This window comes from Oncorhynchus mykiss, chromosome 7, assembly GCF_057628025.1.
Source record: "Oncorhynchus mykiss isolate SJ-2025 chromosome 7, ASM5762802v1, whole genome shotgun sequence".
NCBI classification, from domain to species: domain Eukaryota; kingdom Metazoa; phylum Chordata; class Actinopteri; order Salmoniformes; family Salmonidae; genus Oncorhynchus; species Oncorhynchus mykiss.
In genome coordinates, this window is record NC_143028.1 from 19,289,847 (window position 1) to 19,309,559 (window position 19,713).

A 19,713-nucleotide genomic window follows, 5' to 3' on the forward strand; every position below is an offset into this window, starting at 1 on the left:
AAATCCATAGATTTAAGGTCTAATGAATTTGTTTCAATTGACAGATTTCCTTATATGAACTGTAACTCAGTAAAATCTTAGAAACACACACACAGGCAAACATAACACATGCACACCATTTGCCACACGCACACCATTTGCCACACGCACACAATAGTTATGGTGCTTTTAAGACAGCTGGGAACTCGGGGGAAAAAACGAGGTCAAATCATGAACGCGGCATGACTCTCGTTGACATTGTGCCGGATGTCGTCATCTTCTAAGGGACATACAGGAAATGAAAAAGGCCCCAATTCGATACAAGCAGAAATGTACAGCTCTGATAACAACACTAGTGATATTGTTCACTTTCAAATGGAGGACTAATGTTGACTCTCGGAATCCATGGAGGCTCATGAAGAAAAGCCAATAATCTACACTATGGAAAACAAGCCGATTGTGACATGTTAGTTAACCTTTGAGTTGTCTCGTTAACGTTAGCAATGTTAGCTTGCTTGGCTAGCTAGCTACAGTTTTCCTCAGTGGCTGCTGTGCTGTGTGAATCTGATTGACACCTCAACCAATGCAGTGGCCGCTGCAGATAATCTATTTTGTCTAACCGGCGTGCTAGCCAGCTACTGTATATAGTTTTTAAAGATGGTTTCAGAAGTCCCTACATTGGCCATTTTTAAAAGGACATCGCTTTCTAGGCTAGTTAGTAGCTAACAAAATAGTATATTCCTCATGCAATCCATTATTTTACATAGTCGACTCGGGCTGTTTTAGCTAGCTAGTTAACAAGCTACTAATCAAACGAGGTCTGGATGAGAATACCTACAAGTAGTACACTGCGCAGACTGTTCAAGTTTGAGGACTGTCAATGTATCAATGACAAGAGCTAGACAAGACCCTGACGGCGTTATTTAGAGAACATGTTCTCTAGCTAGCTAGTGTAGTTCGCTATGATCTCAAAACACAAATAGTGCTGTTACGTTGCCTCTGTTGCAAACTCAGACTGTTGCTCTGGGTGACGTAGCTTAAGGTGTGCAGTGAGACATAGCTAGATGGCTAGCTAATAAAATGGAACGAAACAAATGAGTCACTGATCCCATTGAGCCCTAAAAAATTTAATAAGATGCTGGTTGGAAGCACAGTGGTTAAACTATTTTGCCTGTCTGCTCTCTCTCCCTTTCTCTCTTCTTCACTACTCTGTCTCAACCCCGACACACAGGTGCTGGCGACCAAAGCCTGTTCACTTCTCTCTACACCTCTCTGGCACAGCAGTTACCCAGGGAGTCCATGGAGTGGAGGAGGTGAGCTATTGGGATGTTTGCACTTCGCTATCAGATGTGTGTGTGTGTGCACGCTTGCGCAACTGTGTGGTTTGTGCAACGTTGTGGATGTGTACGTGTTTGAGCGCGTGTGCCCAACTGTGTTTTAAGTTCCTTTGTTTTCAATGTCTCCTCGTCTGAAGGTCCTACGGACGCGCACCAAAGATGATTCACCTCGAGGCCAACTTTGTTCAGTTCAAAGAGGAGCTACTTCCTAAGGATGGAAACAGAGCCCTGCTCACCTTTCCCTTCCTGCACATATACTGGACAGACTGTTGTGTGAGTAGTCGCTATTTGATGTAGTATGACCATATTGGACAGACCGGCATTGTTGTTGGTATCATAACATTCAACACTATATAATGATTCACACACAAAACTCCAATGGTGTGTGTTTGTCTCATATGGGTGTGTTAATGCTATTTTTATTCCTACATCTCAACATGTAAAGCACGCCTCTTATTCGCCATTCTGCTGCATAGGCTATAGCCTGCCTACCATAGACTATCAGCGCATCACCCATCACTATGCAATGGGAGCTTCAGGCAGTGTAATTGTTTTAAACCTGAACATTTTACTTTACTTCAAATAATGAGGAATGTCTTACCTTGCTTCGAAGTAGCCTTGCGATCATCCTTCCATAGAAACGTGGAGGCAATTCTTTTATATAGCCTTCCTCGTGCTCCTTAACCAGCATTTCTCTCCCGTGCTATTGGTTTTCATATCAACTTTCTTTCGTTGTCCATAAGCCAAAGGCACAATCCTAGTCGTGTTAGCAAGCCTTCATAGTAGTTGCTATTAGATTCCCCCTCTTTCTAAGTTTCCTCTCACATATGGAACATTAGGTGTGCTGTTTTGAACTGTTTTTTCCTCTAATTGCATTTTGGCAAATGTTTGAAAATGACGTTTTATTAGAGTTCAATAACAGGCTACAACCTTTTGAGTGTAAGATGAAGGGCTTGCTATTGCTGCACATTTCCATTAAGCTCTTAATGAAAAAAGGCCAGTCCTTGTATGCATGCATGCATCGTATCAGAGAGGAAGAGGCGTAGCGAGAGGTTTCACTCTATCCAAAAATCTGTCCAATTTGTTTCTTTGGGCTTATTTTGGGCCTAAGCTTGTCGCCTGCCTTGCCGCTTTGGGATGACTCCCATTGTTAGGCAGGAAACATAAGGATCTTGTCATTATATACAGGTCTCTGATAGTATTTTCTGCTGAGCATGTCATTTTACTGTTTGGAAAATGTTATACTGTTTGTTGACAGGTTAATGAGGTTCGCATCCCTAGCATGGAATCTATAAGGTGTCGAAAGCGTTCCACAGGGATGCTGGCCCATGTTGACTCTAATGCTTCCCACATTTGTTAAGTTGGCTGGATATCCTTTGGGTAATGGACCATTCTTGATACACACAGGATATTGTTGAGCGTGAAAAACCCAGCAGTGTTGCAGTTCTTGACATGAACCGGTGCACCTGGCACCTACTACCATACCCCGTTCAAAGGAACTTAAATATTTTTTGTCTTACCCATTCACCCTCTGAATGGCACACAATCCAGGTCTCAGTTGCCTCGGAGCTTAAACATCCTTCTTCAACCTCTCTCCTCCCCTTCATCTACACTGATTTGAAGTGGATTTAACAAGTGACATCCAATAAGGGATCATAGCTTTCACCTGGTCAGTCTGTCATGGAAAGTGCAGGTGTTCTTAATGTTTTGTATACTGTGTGTGTGTGTCAGGACACTGAGATGTACAAGGCATCGGTGAAGGATGACATGCTGCGGTGGCAGAGCACCCTGCGGCTGCACGGCTCGGTGGACTGGCTCATCGTGGTGGTGGAGAGCGAAGCCAAGAAGAAGAACAAGACCAACATCCTGCCGCGCACCTCCATCGTGGACAAGATCCGCAACGACTTCTGCAACAAGCAGAGCGACAGGTCGGCAACATCACCACTCTCATCTCTTTTTATAACAGAATCTGAGCGTCTTTTGTCTACCAGTCTTTTGATCCAATCCTGTTGTGTAACACACCAGATTCATCTTAACAAGGACCTGAGCAACTAATTTAGTAGAATCAGATTTGCTAGTTGAGGGATGGCCCAAAAGCCTGCAGGTGTGTGGCTCTCCAGGAGGAGAGTTGGGGACTTTTCCCTCTAACACCCCCACACTCTCTCTCTCTCTCTCCCCTCCCCGTGGTTCAGGTGTGTGGTTCTGTCGGACCCTCTGAAGGAGTCGTCTCGATCCCAGGATTCGTGGAGCGCCTTCCTGACCAAGCTGCGCACCTTGCTACTCATGTCCTTCACCAAGAACCTGGGCCGTTTCGAGGATGACATGCGCACTCTCCGCGAGAAACGCACTGAGCCCGGCTGGAGCTTCTGCGACTACTTCATGGTGCAGGTGGGTCACTCCCACCACCTGTCAATCATCCATGCTCTACTACAGGGGAAGCAGTTGTAACCTATTTAACCAACGGTTGGGTGTGTGTGTGTGTGTTGTGCAGGAGGAGTTGGCCTTTGTGTTTGAGATGCTGCAGCAGTTTGAGGATGCCCTGGTCCAGTACGATGAGCTGGACGCTCTCTTCACTCAGTATGTCCTCAACTTTGGGGCTGGAGGTACAGTGGCATTGTTTACTACCCCTACCGTGGCTCTACAGTGCGACCATTTTAATTGCATATGCACCTAAATATTTAGCTGGGTGACCTGGAATTTTTATTTAGCAGCACCAGTGTGCTTAGAAAAATGAAGGAATCCACCTTTTATTACCCTACAAATGTTTCATTGCGCTTCAAAATGTATTTGTGTATGCCTACATTGTTCAACTTAGGTGCACACGTGCTCCTTGTAAAAAAGGTCAGCGTAGAGCCCTGCCTACCTTTTACTATAGGCCTATTTGTGTCTGTTTACTGTACTACTCAGGGCAAAATCTTATTCTTGTGTCCATGTCTGCTGTCTTTTTCTATGTTGTGTCTACGTCTTTCAGACGGGGCCAACTGGCTGGGCTCGTTCTGTGCCCCGGTGAAGCGCTGGAGCGGCCTGCTCCTGCGGCGGCCCATCGACATGGAGAAGCGCGAGCTGATCCAGCGTGGCGAAGCCAGCCTGCTGGATCTGCGCAGCTACTTATTCTCCCGCCAGTGTACCCTGCTCATCTTCCTCCAGAGGCCCTGGGAGGTCACCCAGCGAGCCCTGGAGCTGCTGCACAATTGCGTCCAGGAGCTGCGCCTGCTTGAGGTACCGTGTGTTTTTGAGTACTGTATTGCAGTCAGACTGGGCCCGAACTTCTGACATACAAATAACCTTCGATCGCAAATTACTATGTGATGAAGATTAACTATTCTGCAGTGCACCTCGTCTTGTTCAAACTGATCCCCTCAAACACTCTGATTCTGGCCACGGACTCTCCTGTGTTTCCCCTACCATTGTATTGCCTCCTGCCAAAAAGAGTTTGGTTTCCTCTATTGGTGTGATATATTGGCTTTGGTTTGTGCATGAGCTGTGTGTATGGGGCACGGGTGAAGAAGGTGCTTCTGGTGTCCATGGTGTGACATTTTTGAATGTTTTGAATAATTTTTTACATTTTGATTTGTGGATAATAATTTTTAAAAAGTATATAAAATGTAAATCTAGAGATCCTCATTTTGTGTGTGTATGTAGGTGTATGTGGTCCAGGGGGCGTTGGACTGCTGGGTGTTCCTCAGCTGTCTGGAAGTGCTCCACAGGATCGAGGGCTGCTGCGACCGCGCCCAGCTAGAGGCCAACTGCTCCCACACTGTCGGCTTGTGGACCTACGCCACGGAGAAGGTGGCCTACCTGCATATACAGTGCATTTGGAAAGTATTCAGACCCTTTGACTTGTTCCACATTTTGTTACAGTACAGCCTTATTCAAAAATGTATTAAATCATTTTTTTCATCATTCTACACAATACCCCATAATGACGAAGCAAAAAAAGGTTTTTAGAAATTTTGGGAAATGTATAAAAAAATGTAAATATCAAATTTACATACACTACCAGTCAAAAGTTTGGACACATCTACTCATTCAAGAGTTTCTTTATTTTTACTTTTCTATATTGTAGACTGTTAGTGAAGATGTCAAAACTATGAAATAACACACACAGAATCATGTAGTAACCAAAAGTGTTAAATAAATCAAAATATATTTGAGATTCTTCAAAGCAGCCACCCTTTACCTTGATGACAACTGATGCACACTCTTGGCATTCTCTCAACCAGCTTCACCTGGAATGCTTTTCAAACAGTCTTGAAGGAGTTCCCACATGCTGAGCACTTGTTGGCTGCTTTTCCTTCACTCTGCGGTCCAACTCATCCAAAACCACCACAATTGGATTGAGGTCGGGTTATTGTGGAGGCCAGGTCATCTGATGCAGCACTTCATCACTCTCATTCTTGGTCAAATAGCTCTTACACAGCCTGGAGGTGTGTTATGAGTCATTGTTCTGTTGAAAAACAAACAAGAGTTCTACTAAGTGCAAACCAGATGGGATGGCATATAACTGCAGAATGCTGTGGTAGCCATGCTGGTTAAGTGTGCCTTGGAATTCTAAATACATCAGTGTCACCAGCAAAGCACCACAACACCATCACACCTCCTCTATGCTTCACGGTGGGAACCACACATGTGGAGATCATCAGTTCACCTACTCTGCATCTCACAAAGACACTGCGATTAGAACCAAACATCTCAAATTTGGATTCATCAGACCAAAGGATGGATTTCCACCGGTCTAAGGTCCATTGCACGTGTTTCTTGGCCCAAGCAAGTTTTCATATCGTCAAGTAATGATGGACTTTCATTTCTCTTTGCTTATTTGAGCAGAACAATATATTTTTACCTTGTCCGCTTGGGGATTCTATCCAGCAACCTTTCGGTTACTGGCCCAACCCTCTAACCACTAGGCTACCTGCCGCCTCATGAAGCTGGTTGAGAGAATGCCAAGAGTGCAAAGCTGTCATCACGACAAAGGGTGGCTGCTTTGAAGAATCTCAAATATAAAATGTGTTTTGATTTGTTTAACAATTTCTTTCGTTTACTACATGATTCCATATGTGTTATGTCGTCTTCACTATTATTCTACAATGTAGAAAATAAATAAATAAAGAAAACCCTTGAATGAGTATGTGTGTCCAAACTTTTGAATGGTACTGTAAGTATTCAGAGTTCAGACCCTTTACTCAGTACTTTGTTGAACACCTTTGGCAGCGATTACAGCATCAAGTCTTCTTGGGTAGGACACTACAAGCTTGGCACACCTGTATTTGGGAAGATTCTCACATTGTTCTCTGCAGATCCTCTCAAGCTCTGTCAGGTTGGATGGGGAGTGTTGCTGAACAGCTATTTTCAGGTCTCCAGAGATGTTAGATATTGTTTAAGTCCGGATTCTGGCTGGGCCACTCAAGGACATTCAGAGACTTGTCCCGAAGCCACTCCTGCATTGTCTTGGCTGTGTGCTTAGGGCCATTGTCCTTTTGGAATGTGAACCTTTGCCCAAGTCTGAGTTCCTGAGCGCTCTGGAGCAGGTTTTCATCAATGATCTCGCTGTACTTTGCTCCGTTCAGCTTTCCTTCGATCCTGACTAGTCTCCCAGCCTGCTGCTGAAAAACATCCCACAGCATTCAGGCGAAAGAGTCCAATCTTGGTTTCATCAGACCAGAGAATCTGGTTTCTCATGGTCTGAGAGTCTTTAGGTGCCTTTTGCCAAACTCCAAGGAGGCTTTCATGTGCCTTTTACTGACAAGTGGCTTCCGTTTGGCCATTCTACCATAAAGGCCTGATTGGTGGAGTGCTGCAGAGATTGTTGTCCTTCTGGAAGGTTCTCCCATCTCCAGAGAAGAACTCTGGAGCTCTGTCAGTGACCATTGGGTTCTTGGTCACCTCCCTGACCACCTCCCCCGATTGCTCAGTTTGGCCAGGCGGCCAGCTCTAGGAAGAGTTTTGGTAGTTCCAAACTTCCTCCATTTTAAGAATGATGGAGGCCACTGTGTGCTTGGGGACCTTCAATGCTGCAGAAATGTTTCGGTACCCTTCCCCAGATATGTGCCTTGACACAATCCTGTCTCGGAGCTCTACGGACAATTCCTTCGTCCTCATGGCTTGGTTTTTGCTCTGACATGCACTGTCAACTGTGGGACCTTATATAGACAGGTGTGTGTGCCTTTCCAACTCATGTCCAGTCAATTAAATTTTCCATAGATGGACTCCAAGTTGTAGAAACATCTCCAGGGATGAGCAATGGAAAGTGAATGCACCTGGGCTCCCGAGTGGCGCTGCGGTTTAAGGCACTGCATCTCAGTGCTAGAGGCGTCACTACAGACCCTGGTTCGATTCCAGGCTGTATCACAACCAGCCTTGATAGGGCGGCGCCAAGCGTCGTCCGGGTTTGTCCGGGGTAGGCCGTCATTGTAAATAAGAAATGTAATAATAATACATTACAATAATAACAATAAATAAATTTCGAGTCTCATAGCAAAGGGTCTGAATACTTATGTAAATTAGGTATTTCTGTTTTTTTGCAAATTCAAGAAACCTGTTTTTCATTATCGGGTATATTGTGTGTAGATTGATGGAAAAAAATAAATACATTTTAAAGTAAAGCTGTAACGTAACAATGTGGAAAAAGTCAACAGGTCTGAATACTTTCTGAATGCACTCTACCTACGGCACCTCTGACCGTAACACACATCACTGCTGGTACACTGTGTTAGCCCTTGCCCTGGGGGCCTACACCATTCTGAAGTCACAAGGGGCCTGCTTTCCAAAAGTATGCTCGATGGAGAATCATTGTTAAGTGCTTCTTAGTCCAAGACTAGGCCTAATCTGTGTCTGCGAAACCAAGGAGTTTTACCGGGTCAAGAAACTCTGACACACTTTCTGGTGATCGTCATAAGACTCCATTTTCAGCTTGTCACTGTGGCTCTATGTATGTTGTGATGCGTGTGTTGTTGTTGTTCCCAGCTAAAGTCTCTGGGCTACCTGTGTGGCCTCGTGGCCGAGAAGGTCCCCACCTCCGAGGACCTAAACCGCACCGTGGACCTTTTGGCTGGCCTGGGGGAAGAGAGACCAGAGACGGGTATTACACAATCACACTAATGCCCTAGGCGTTTAGCTCAGCTGACCCAGTTCGCTCACAATAGGCCCTTGGTTATAAAGTAGTAAGACCTGAGCATTGCATTAGAATGGATAATGTTGGCGTTATTTGATGGCTGTGTTGTGTTGTATGCCGTGTCAAAATCGCTTTGCCCTGTGTCGTGCAGATGACTCTCTGTTTGAGGTTGAAGTGGGGTACTTTTACCGTCAACCCAAACACATCATTGTGAGGTCATGGAAGTTCATTGCGCTAAGGAAAAAGCTGAAATGGTCTTTAGAGAAAGTCTTAAGTGTGTCTCCTGTGTTCTCTCTTACAGTCAACAGCCTGCAGAGCCCTTACAAAAAACTAAATGAGGCCTTATCGTCTGTGGAGGCATTTGAAAAACACTATCTGGTAAGTGCCATGTTGATTAGGTGGATAATGGTGTAGCCAGTAGCAGTAGTCCTTGATAAGAGCCTTGATTCTGCTTCATAATGTTGTGTGTGTTCGTGCGGGGGACACTTCCTAGACAGAGTGCCTCTGTTTATAGTCTTGGTATCTAGTTCATTGGGCCCCATTGCCCTCCAGGCCCACTCTCTTTAGGCACTGGGGCAGAAAGCCATCACAGAGCTAAACATTCTTATTTCGTGAATGCTGTCTTTGTCCTCTGATCTCTCTTTCTCTTTTTTTACAATTTTTTTTATTACTATTTCTTTTAACAATTTTTAGGAGCTGTCTCATGCTGCTATGGAGATGTACAGAGCCATAGGCAGGATGCGCTCAGCCCGGCTCATTGGGAAGAGTCTAGCTGAGTTTTACATGTAAGCCTTTCTCTCTCCTATCCTTTTTGTGTTCCCTCTGCCTCTCACTCTCCATCTTTGAATGGTGTTTCCAAAGATGGTTGCTGGAAAAATGATTAGCCCCAGTCAGCTAAACGTGCTAATGAATGAAAGGGTGTAGGGTTTCTCTAATTGAATAAAAACGGTGCTAACTGTGTGCGTAGGAAGAAAGGTGACCCGGAGAGAGCAGAGGGCTTCCTTGATGACTCTCTGAGGTCATACGTGGCAGAGGGGTGGAGCCTGCAGGTGACTCATACCAGGAAGCAGATGGCCGAGTGTCAGAAGCTCCTGCAGCAGACTGAAGAGTATCCTCTCAAAATGCAGCGTTCAAAACAACTGGGAACTCAGAAATCTCTGACTTCCGAGTTCAGTGCGTTCAAGACAACTGGGAACTCTGGGGGGGGGGACAAAAATTATTTTGAATGGTCATCCAACTTGGGAACTCGAGCCTCTTTCTAGAGCTCTGACTTGAAGATCACTGACCTCATTATTTGACCTCGTATTTTTCAGAGTTCCCAGCTGTCTTGAACACACCTGACAGGAGGAGAGGAAGCACTTCTGCCAGGAGGTCCTTCTCTTTGCAGCGTGAAACAAAAACAAGTGTTTGCCATTGGACAAGTTCAGGTAGTCCCTCCCTGTTTCATTCTATTTTCTTCCGTTTGGTGCCTTATGTATAAAACCCAATGTCAATCAGTCTCAATGGGCGCATTCAACATTGCAACGGATTTTCAAGGCGAGTTGAGACTGACTACAACTACTCAATGTTAGTTGTAGGTCAGTCAGCCACAATTTACCCATAATACATCACGGTTTAGATGCTCTCGACACAGACAATGTCTTCATTGGTGTACAGTCGTGGCCAAAAGTTTTGAGTGACACAAATATTAATTTCCACAAAGTTTGCTGCTTCAGTGTCTTTAGATATTTTTGTCAGATGTTACTATGGAATACTGAAGTATAATTACAAGCATTTCATAAGTGTCAAAGGCTTTTATTGACAATTACATGAAGTTGATGCAAAGAGTCAATATTGTCAGTGTTGACCCTTCTTTTTCAAGACCTCTGCAATCCGCCCTGGCATGCTGTCAATTAACTTCTGGGCCACATCCTGACTGATGGCAGCCCATTCTTGCATAATCAAAGCTTTGAGTTTGTCAGAATTTGTGGGTTTTTGCTTGTCCATCCGCCTCTTGAGGATGGACCACAAGTTCTCAATGGGATTAAGGTCTGGGGAGTTTCCTGGCCATGGACCCAAAATATCAATGTTTTGTTCCCCGAGCCACTTAGTTATCACTTTTGCCTTATGGCAAGGTGCTCCATCATGCTGGAAAAGGCATTGTTCGTCACCAAACTGTTCCTGGATGGTTGGGAGAAGTTGCTCTCGGAGTATATGTTGGTACCATTCTTTATTCATGGCTGTGTTCTTAGGCAAAATTGTGAGTGAGCCCACTCCCTTGGCTGAGAAGCAACCCCACACATGAATGGTCTCAGGATGCTTTACTGTTGGAATGACACAGGGCTGATGGGAGTGCTCACCTTGTCTTCTCCGGACAAGCTTTTTTCCAGATGCCCCAAACAATCAGAAAGGGGATTCATCAGAGAAAATGACTTTACCCCATTCCTCAGCAGTCCAATCGCACTACCTTTTGTAGAATATCAGTCTGTCCCTGATGTTCATTTGCATGGCAAAGAGGGACTTGCAATTTATCTGATCACTCTTCGTAACATTCTGTAGTATATACAAATTGCCGTCATACAAACTGAGGCAGCAGACTTTGTGAAAATTCATATTTGTGTCATTCTCTCAACTTTTGGCCACGACTGTACATTCTATATGACCCAGGGTCATGTTCAATGGCTCCAACCGTAACAACTGTTTTTCAATGGAAAATGAAAACATGGGATTCCTATTGGACAGATAGTACCTCCCTGGTTCATACCGTTTCGAAGCATTATATGAGTGGGTGGACTAACGATTTCCATCATGGGTAGCTAGGTGAATAATGACCTCAAAGGAAGGTTGGCTACTATTTCACCCCCATCCAATCCGCATGCTAGGTAGGGAATCCTTTCTGAAGCCTCTCTTCTTTCACTCTCCCATTGCATTGACATAGCCAGGTGTCAGTCAAGATACAATCTTCTAGTTCAGGTTTCCTTGACTCACTGTGCCAGCTACCTGCAGACCAGTGCCTTGCTGGCGGGCGACGCCAACCTGACAGAGGAGGAGAGGAAGCACTTCTGCCAGGAGATCCTTACCTTTGCCAGCCAGCCCCCGGCACCCTCAGGTGAGCACACACACACTGCGTACACTCGAGACATGGCAGGAACAGTCAAAGCTGTTTGTTCTTGTCTACTGCATCAATGAGTTGAAAGCTTCTAATTGCACAATGAAAAATCCAAGGATCCTTGTCCGGTTGTCTTAACTTCTGAGAGACTTGCCAACTAAACTGGTCAAACATGTAAATAGTGGCTATTTTTTTGTCCCAAGACTGATAAACATTCGCCTGGTCCCCAGATCTGTTTGTGCTTTTGTCTGCTCCATTGTCATTGTCAAGCCTGACAATTTCATAAGGAGTTGGCAAGAGAGCAGAAAGACTGGCACCCAGGCTAGACCAACACAACTCTGACATCACAATGTTGCCATGTAATGCATTGCCCTCTGTCACCTCCCTCTTTCATCTGCCTCTTCCTCCTCTCGTCTCTCCAGACCAGACTGTGGCTCTGAGCATGGCGGCGTTCGCCCAGCTGCGCCAGATGCAGTTCAGCCCGCCTGGCGCCGTGGTGCACGTGGGTGCCGCCCTGCAGCTGGAGCTGCGCGTGCGCTGCCTGATGCCTGTGGCCATGCAGGTGGAGCAGCTGGCTGCCACTCTCCACTTCAGCCTGGAGCAGGGCGGGGCGAGGGGCCGTGCGGGTAGCGCCCAGAGGAGGACAGGCCAGGGACCACAAGGCCAGGGGGACGGGGTGGTCCTGTTCCCCCAGGGAAGCCCCCTAGCTGGGGCCGGGATGGGGGCTTTGCTACCCCCTGCCCTGGAGCTTTACGAAATGCAGGACCGCAGCCCGTCGGACAGCTCTCTCACCTCCACGGGGGTGGTGTGTAAGAACATGCACCTTCTGCTGCGGCGCCACGACAGCTCCGCCTCCCTAGACACGCCCACCGCCGGGGCCCTCCCGGCAGCGGTCGCTGTGGACGACGGGGCCCAGATGTTGAGGGCACGCGACATAACGCTGCAGCCCGGCGACAACAGCATCTTGTTCACGGCCCCGGTACGTTTTCTTTCAGCCTCCTGTAACGTCATCAACAGTCATGTCTCGAGTCCAAGTCCACCCCGTGGCTCATTTTCAATTTGTCTAAAGAAATCTGTTCTCTCCTTGCCTCCTCTCCATTAAAACAGAATGGGGAACGCTGTCGATTTAGAGGTCAAGTGTCACTTTATCACTCCTTGTCGGTCTCTCTTTTTCTCTTCCTCCACTCTCCACTCTCGCTCTTTTCTCTCTAGACTGGAGAGCCGGGCTCATACACGTTACGTCAGCTGTGCGGGAGCGTGGGGAGAGTCCAGTTTGTCCAGTCTCACATCTACCCTGTGGTGCAGTACGAGGTCTACTCCCAGGAGCCTCAGCTCACCATCGAGCCCCTCTCAGGTCCGTCTTTCTGGCCCTCTGTCCCCTTCTTTAGCCACAAACAGTGAATGCTAATCGCTGCCTGTTGATATGTGATTGGACCAGGTCATCCTTGTATTTTTACGTGTGTATCTGTGTTTTCCCTCCAGACAACCTGTTGGCAGGCATTCCCCAGAAGGTGAAGTTCACCATAGCAACAGGCCACTACAGTGTGAAGAAGGGTGACGCGTTGCAGCTTAGCAATACAGACTCCATGCCCATCCTCCACTCTAGCTGCTGCTCTGCTACCGTCCTGTCCAGCACGGGAGGTCAGCCTTCCATCCATCCACTCTGGGTCAGAGGTCAAGGGTCAGAGAGGTTAAAGGGATAGTTCATCCAAATCTTTGCATTGCAAGTAGTCTATAGACGAGGAGAGACTGCAGCCCAGCCGCTGCCTCCAATCACTAATATTAGCCCAGGCAGGTCTGGGGGTTACCATGGAGATCAATGACCCTCGGTCCATAGGGGGAGACACCTTTAGCGTTCTGTGCTGTTGCTAACTCTTTTCTGTTCTCTCTCTCTCGCGCGCCCATCTCTTTGCAGAGCGCATGGGGGAGAGTGCTCTTTCCATCCAGTCATCGGAGAAGGTGACCAGCATCTCCCTGCCCCCCACCCCTCCCTACCACACCCTGGAGTTCCAGCTGGAGGTGCTGTGCCACATCCCCCCCACGCCCTTCAAGCCCGACATCGAGCGTCTCACCAACGGCGAGGTCCGCCACCGGCCCAAGAGCCACAGCCACGCAGACAGTGGCATGATCAACATCGACCAAAAGGTTTGAAGACCGTTTGTCCTCCTAGCCTATAGTTAACCCCAGGACCACCTTTATATCATTTACTAGGGTCATGTTCATTAGGCACCCAACGGAAGACGACAGACTGAAACGGAGGGACTACCTGGATTTGTCCAATGAGTATTCCGCCTCAATGTTTGAAAGGGTTTTGTTAAACTGTGGCCTAATGAACATGACCATGCCTATCCAATGTTTACAGCCCTGTGTGTTCTCTTTCTGTCTCCATAGGTCTCCATCGACTGTCCTTGGTCCATCTACTCCACTCTCATAGCCCTAACCTTCTATGTCCCTTTCAAAGCCAAGCACTCAATACTCTCTGCTGGGAAAAGGTAGGTCACACACACACTCCCATCTGCTTTTCCTGTACGGGGGGGGGGCATTTTTGTCACGCACAGTCACAGATGTGTGCAGAAAATACAGCATGATGTCATTTTAATTATCTTTATTTATTTACTGAGTGACGCGCCCAATGCAAATTCCAATTGCAGTATTTGGAACCCGCATTGGGTAATGTACCGTCTCGTCTACAGGATTTTAAATGCAAAAAATGGTGTCTCTTCAATGACATGTCTGCTCATTCAGTAAGGAATCTATGGTGACGTCGAGAGTCTAAATATTGATCTGACTCCTGACTGGTCACACAGGAAGTACATACAGGTGTGTCTCCAGAACGTGTCCGACACAAACTTCCACCTGGCGGACCCGGTCCTCACAGAGCGCCAGCCCACAGTCTCGATGGAGCTGCTCTCACTCAATGTTAAAAAGCAACAGGTGAGTAACTGACCGTACACACACACTTCATCTCTCTCTCTCTACACACACACACACACACATCTGTTCTGATCCTCTTTGCCTCAGCCGGTGTGCAGTCAGCAGTCAGTGTTCTGCCTGTGGGAGATGCGTTGGGCCAAACCCCTCCCGCTGTGTCTGCAGTGTGCATTCTCCGCCAGCTTCGCGCCCGTCTCCGCCTCAGACACACACACAGCCTTCAAACCCTACCGCTACGAGTTCCAGCTGGACCGGGTCTCTGTGAGTACACACAAGACCCAGCTCTGGGTCACGTCATAAGACACCACATGGAGGAAAACACTTTTTTTTTTTTTTTTTTCGTTGCAAAAAAAACCAAATGAACACAACCCTGTTCTCATCGCAAACAAACATCGTTCTGGGCTTGAACATCGCTCGATGTTGCTAACCCTCCTCCCCAGACCCTTTACAGCTTGAAGGCCGAGATCTTGCCGCCGTCCGGCGACCAGCACTGTCGCACCGGCGCCCTCTGTGGCCTCGAGGTGTCCATCACACGGCAGGCGGAGCCCAGCGAGACTGAAGGGGAGGAGGAGGAGTCTACGGAAATAGAGGGCCTGAGGACCACCAAGCTCATGTATGAAGGTAGGACACGGGAAGGTGTGTGTGTGTGTGTATGTCCGATACTTACCTGTCTACCCTGGTGTGTGTTGTCTGCAGTGGTGGATAACAGCAGTAACTGGGCGGTGTGTGGCAAGAGCTCGGGGGTGGTGTCCATGCCCGTGGCTGCCAGCGCCACACACAGGGTTCAGATGGAGGTCATGCCCCTGTTCGCCGGTCACCTGCCCTTCCCCAACATCAAAGTGTTCAAGTACCTGCCCCACAATGCCGTCCCAGCCATTCAGCCCGACACGGGTATGTAACCCACAGCTGCAGAACGGTCCTTAAACTCAGTCCGTGGGCATGTCTCCCATTACTTGACAAAATGGTAGTCTATATTTTGTGCCATCTTTGTCAACCTCTTACATGCTGTTTAGATCATTTGCTTGTAGGCATTATTACAGCGCGTGTTGTACTCGCTCACACACACTCAGTCACACTCATCTCTCTCTCTCTCTCTCTCTCTCTCTCTGGCCACTCAGACAGCTGCTTAGAGAACGACACCATTTCCCTGCTGGACAAAGGGCTGGACGACCAGGGCGACACGGCCAGCATCCGCAGCCGGGGCAGCGTCCACTCGGTGGGCAGCGGGGAGCAGCAGAGGGGTCTGCCCATGCCCCGCCTGGAGCCCTTCAGCCCGGGACAGGTGTTCTATTGGAGCCAGGGGCGGCAGGTGCTGGTGCTGCCCGTTACTGATGACCACGTGATGGAGGTTAATGTCACATGACCCCTGTGGGCCGCTGCTGCACCCCCCCATGCCCCCATCACGCCTGGACCTCTGTGGTTTGGTTCCTGGCTGTGGTTCTGGAACCGGGAGAGGGCCTGGCGGCAGGGAACTGACACTTGCTCTCCTCTCAGGACTCGTTGCTGGCCGGCCACTGGCCCTGCTCCTGTTCTGGCCTGAGTTCCATCTGCTGTATTTTTATCCTGTCAATCTTTTTCATACTGTAAAACTATCTCTCTCATTGATTCTTGCTCCGTGGACACAGTAAACCGCTTAACTGTTCTACGTAGACCCCCCCCCCCCCCCCCCCACACACACACACACACACACCTGTGATCGGCTTGCTGGTTCCACTGATCGTCAACACAACCTTCTGTATGAGGCACACATGGACACACTAATGGGCGTTTGGACAGGGGTGCTTCGTTTTGTGGTTTGTATTGGTTGATGTGTCACTCTGTATATGCATGACATGGCAAGTTGTGATGGATGAAGGGAAAGAGCGGGGCCGGTTAATCGTGTGTGTGTGTGTGTGTGTGTGCGCAATATCTACTCTACAATATCTACTTTTCCTCTTCACTCACTTTCCAGCCCCTTGCCCCCAAACCCAGCTGAATCCTCTTTCCTTTGCTGTAGTCATAGCGCCACCCTCTGGCCACAGTACAAACTGTTCAATAAGTACACATTCTTCCAGAGGAATCACTGTACCGACTGTGCAAAGGCTGCACCAAAAACACATTGTCTCGAAGGAATATTTTGGAGAAAAATATGAGTTTTGTTTTTGTGCAGGTGTGAGACGTACTAATGAACACTTGCTTTTGGCTTTGTTCAGGTTTTAGGGTTCACTTATTCACGTATCGGTGGAATCTGAGAACAATGGGATGAAATAGCACTTGGTTGTTTTCAGTGACTTCTTTTTGGATGAAAGTGACCCGTCTGTTTGAAGTGTTACCATCATGTGTTCTGTCTGACTTTGGTTTACTTGAATGCTGAGGAGGTCAATTCCTATGTTTAGTAAATGTGGTGTCTGACAATTGTTCTTTTTTTTTTCTCTTCTCTCAGACATTCGCTGTTGCTACGGTAACTGTCAGGAAGAGCACTTTCGTATCGTAGCACAATTCTTTCACAAAAACAATTTAGAAGGAGGGGAAATGCGCTTGTGTAAATGCGATGTTCATTCGTTTTATTGACTTCTATTTTTGTACTGTGTCGCCGGACAAGTTTTGGTTGTTGCTCAGTGTCTGTCGGTGTGGTTGTTTGGTATCTACTGGAGGCCTATGGTGGCTTTGGGCCTGAGGCCTAAGCACACCCTGTAGCACACCCCTTCAGCTATACTGTCCTGTATTCCTCCACCTCTGGGCTTGTATCTAGCATAATCCCACAAACAAAGTAGTGCTCACCGCCAGGACGAAAGGCAGAAGACTTGTTCCCTCTATCTGGCCATCTTGATGAAAGAGAACCCCGCCCACTCAGACTCCACCTACAAAACTTGGTGGCAAAAAAAAAAAAAAAGATGTGAACCCTTTGGAATGACCTGGATTTCTGCTTAAATTGCTCATCAAATTTGATCTGATTTTCATCTAAGTCAGGACAATAGACAAACCCAGTCTGCTTAAACTAATAACGCACACACACAATTTATACGTTTTCATGTCTTTATTGAACACAGTGTGAACATTCTCAGTGCAGGGTGGAAAAAGTATGTGAACCCTTGACTTTAATTACTGGTTGACCCTCCTTTGGCAGCAATAACCTCAACCAAACGTTTTCTGTAGTTGCGGAACAGACCTGCACAACGGTCAGGAGCAATTTTGCCCCATTCCTCTTTACAATACTGTTCCAGTTCAGCAATATTATTGGAATGCGTGGTGTGAACTGCTCTCGAGGTCATGCCACAGAATCTCAATCAGGCTGAGGTCAGGACTCTGACTGGGGCACTCCAGAAGGTGTATTTTCTTGTTAAAGCCATTCTGTTGTTGATTTACTTCTGTGTTTTGGGTCGTTGTCCTGTTGCATCACCCAACTTCTGTTGAGCTTCAATCGGACAGATAGCCTTACATTCTCCTGCAAAATGTCTTGATAAACTTGGGAATTCATTTTTCCGTCGAAGATAACAAGATGTCCAGGCCCTGAGGCAGCAAAGCAGCCCAAACCATGATGCTCCCTCCACCATACTTTACAGTTGGGATGAGGTTTTGATGTTGGGGTGCTGTCTTTTTTTTATTTATTTTTTTATCTCCACACAGTGTTGTGTGTTCCTTCCAAACAATTCAACTTTAATCTGTCCACAGAATATTTTGCTGTGGAACATCCAGGTGCTCTTTTGCGAACTTCAGACGTGCAGCAATGTTTTTTTTGGACAGCAGTGGCTTCTTCCGTGGTGTCCTCCCGTGACCAACATTCTTGTTTAATGTTTTACATGTCATAGACTCGTCAACAGAGCTGTTAGCATGTTCCAGAGATTTCTGTAAGTCTTTAGCTGACACTAGGATTCTTCTTAACCTCATTGAGCATTCTGCGCTGTGCTCTTGCAGTCATCTTTGCAGGACAGCCACTCCTAGGGAGAGTAGCAACAGTGCTGAACTTTCTCCATTTATAGACAATGTGTCTTACCGTGGACTGATGAACATCAAGGCTTTTAGAGATACTTTTGTAACCCTTTCCAGCTTTATGCAAGTCAACAATTCTTAATCTTAGGTCTTCTGAGATCTCTTTTGTTCGAGGCATGGTTCACATAGCAAACTCACATTTTGTGAGTGTTTCTTATAGGGCAGGGCAGCTCAAACCATCTCCAATCTTGTCTCATTGATTGTACTCCAGGTTTGCTGACTCCTGACACCAATTAGCTTTTGGAGAAGTCATTAGCCTAGGGGTTCACATACTTTTCCCAAACCTACACTGTGAATGTTTAAATGATGTATTCAATATAGACAAGAAAAATACAATCATTTGTGTGTTATTAGTTTACCCACTCTGTCTATTGTGACTTGGATGAAGATCAGATAACATTTTATCACCCAATTCATGCAGAAGTCCAGGTAATTCCAAAGAGTATACATACATACATACATACATACATACTTTTTCTTGCCACTGTACATGCCCAAACCTACAGCAACACGGGTCTGTCTTTGAAACGTCCATGTGTGTGTGTGTGTGTGTGTGTGTGTGTGTGTGTGTGTGTGTGTGTGAGGTTGTCTAACTGGTCAGAAAAACTATAAGATACGAAGACTAGTGATATCAGTGCTCGTCTATGTACACATCTTATTTTATGTCCAGCTGTATTTATTGTCTTATTTTTAAAAATATATTATTTAACGGCAAATAGCTGGAAGGGACGGAATCATCAATCACTCTCACAGAAATAAAGACATTGGGAATTGTCTGGTGATTTTTGTTTTTTTTGTCTTTCAACAGTCATTGGTCACTGAAATCCAAAAAAACAAAAACAATGTGTATGTAAATGATTCCATGGGAGTTCAGCACCATTGATTGTATTCAGATTAGTTGAAATAATTAATCATATGTATGCATTATACAGTTGAAATTAAATATACCTATGTTTTAATGTGTCTGTGTCCTCCGTTCTGGTGCTCAGTGAAGTATGTGTTTAGAGAAACGGGACGGTTTTGGGTCTGGCTCAAATGAAACGCCTACCAGGCCTGTATGGTATCAACTACCTTGTTTCCTCACTTCTCGACAAAGTCACGTGCAATTTTGCCAAACAAAAGTATTGTAGGCCTAACTTACACTTCAATACAATACTTTTTTTTTTTTTTACTGAACTGCTTTACAATACTTGCCACAGTAGCCCTGTAAAACAGTGTGCTGTATTAGCCATTGTGTGCTGTGCCTTGGGCTGTCGTGGCGACTGTGTTACGCCACACCTGAAGACAGTCAAATTCCA

At 46.6% G+C, this 19,713-nt stretch overlaps 1 protein-coding gene across 1 annotated transcript; it reads left to right on the plus strand.

The window, feature by feature from the left end:
- The first annotated feature begins 216 nt into the window (after positions 1-216).
- On the plus strand, positions 217-19,374 carry LOC110527543 (trafficking protein particle complex subunit 10). Its single transcript, XM_021608888.3, has 23 exons — positions 217-445; positions 1,211-1,292; positions 1,454-1,589; positions 3,048-3,244; positions 3,509-3,704; positions 3,808-3,919; positions 4,288-4,535; positions 4,959-5,105; positions 8,280-8,394; positions 8,729-8,805; positions 9,121-9,212; positions 9,395-9,535; positions 11,403-11,515; positions 11,938-12,494; positions 12,728-12,869; positions 12,998-13,156; positions 13,431-13,660; positions 13,907-14,007; positions 14,323-14,449; positions 14,537-14,707; positions 14,887-15,067; positions 15,143-15,337; positions 15,565-19,374. Exons 1-23 carry the CDS (start codon positions 385-387, stop codon positions 15,807-15,809), a joined length of 3,825 nt encoding a protein of 1,274 aa, XP_021464563.2. The 5' UTR covers positions 217-384; the 3' UTR covers positions 15,810-19,374.
- Positions 19,375-19,713: the final 339 nt, after the last annotated feature.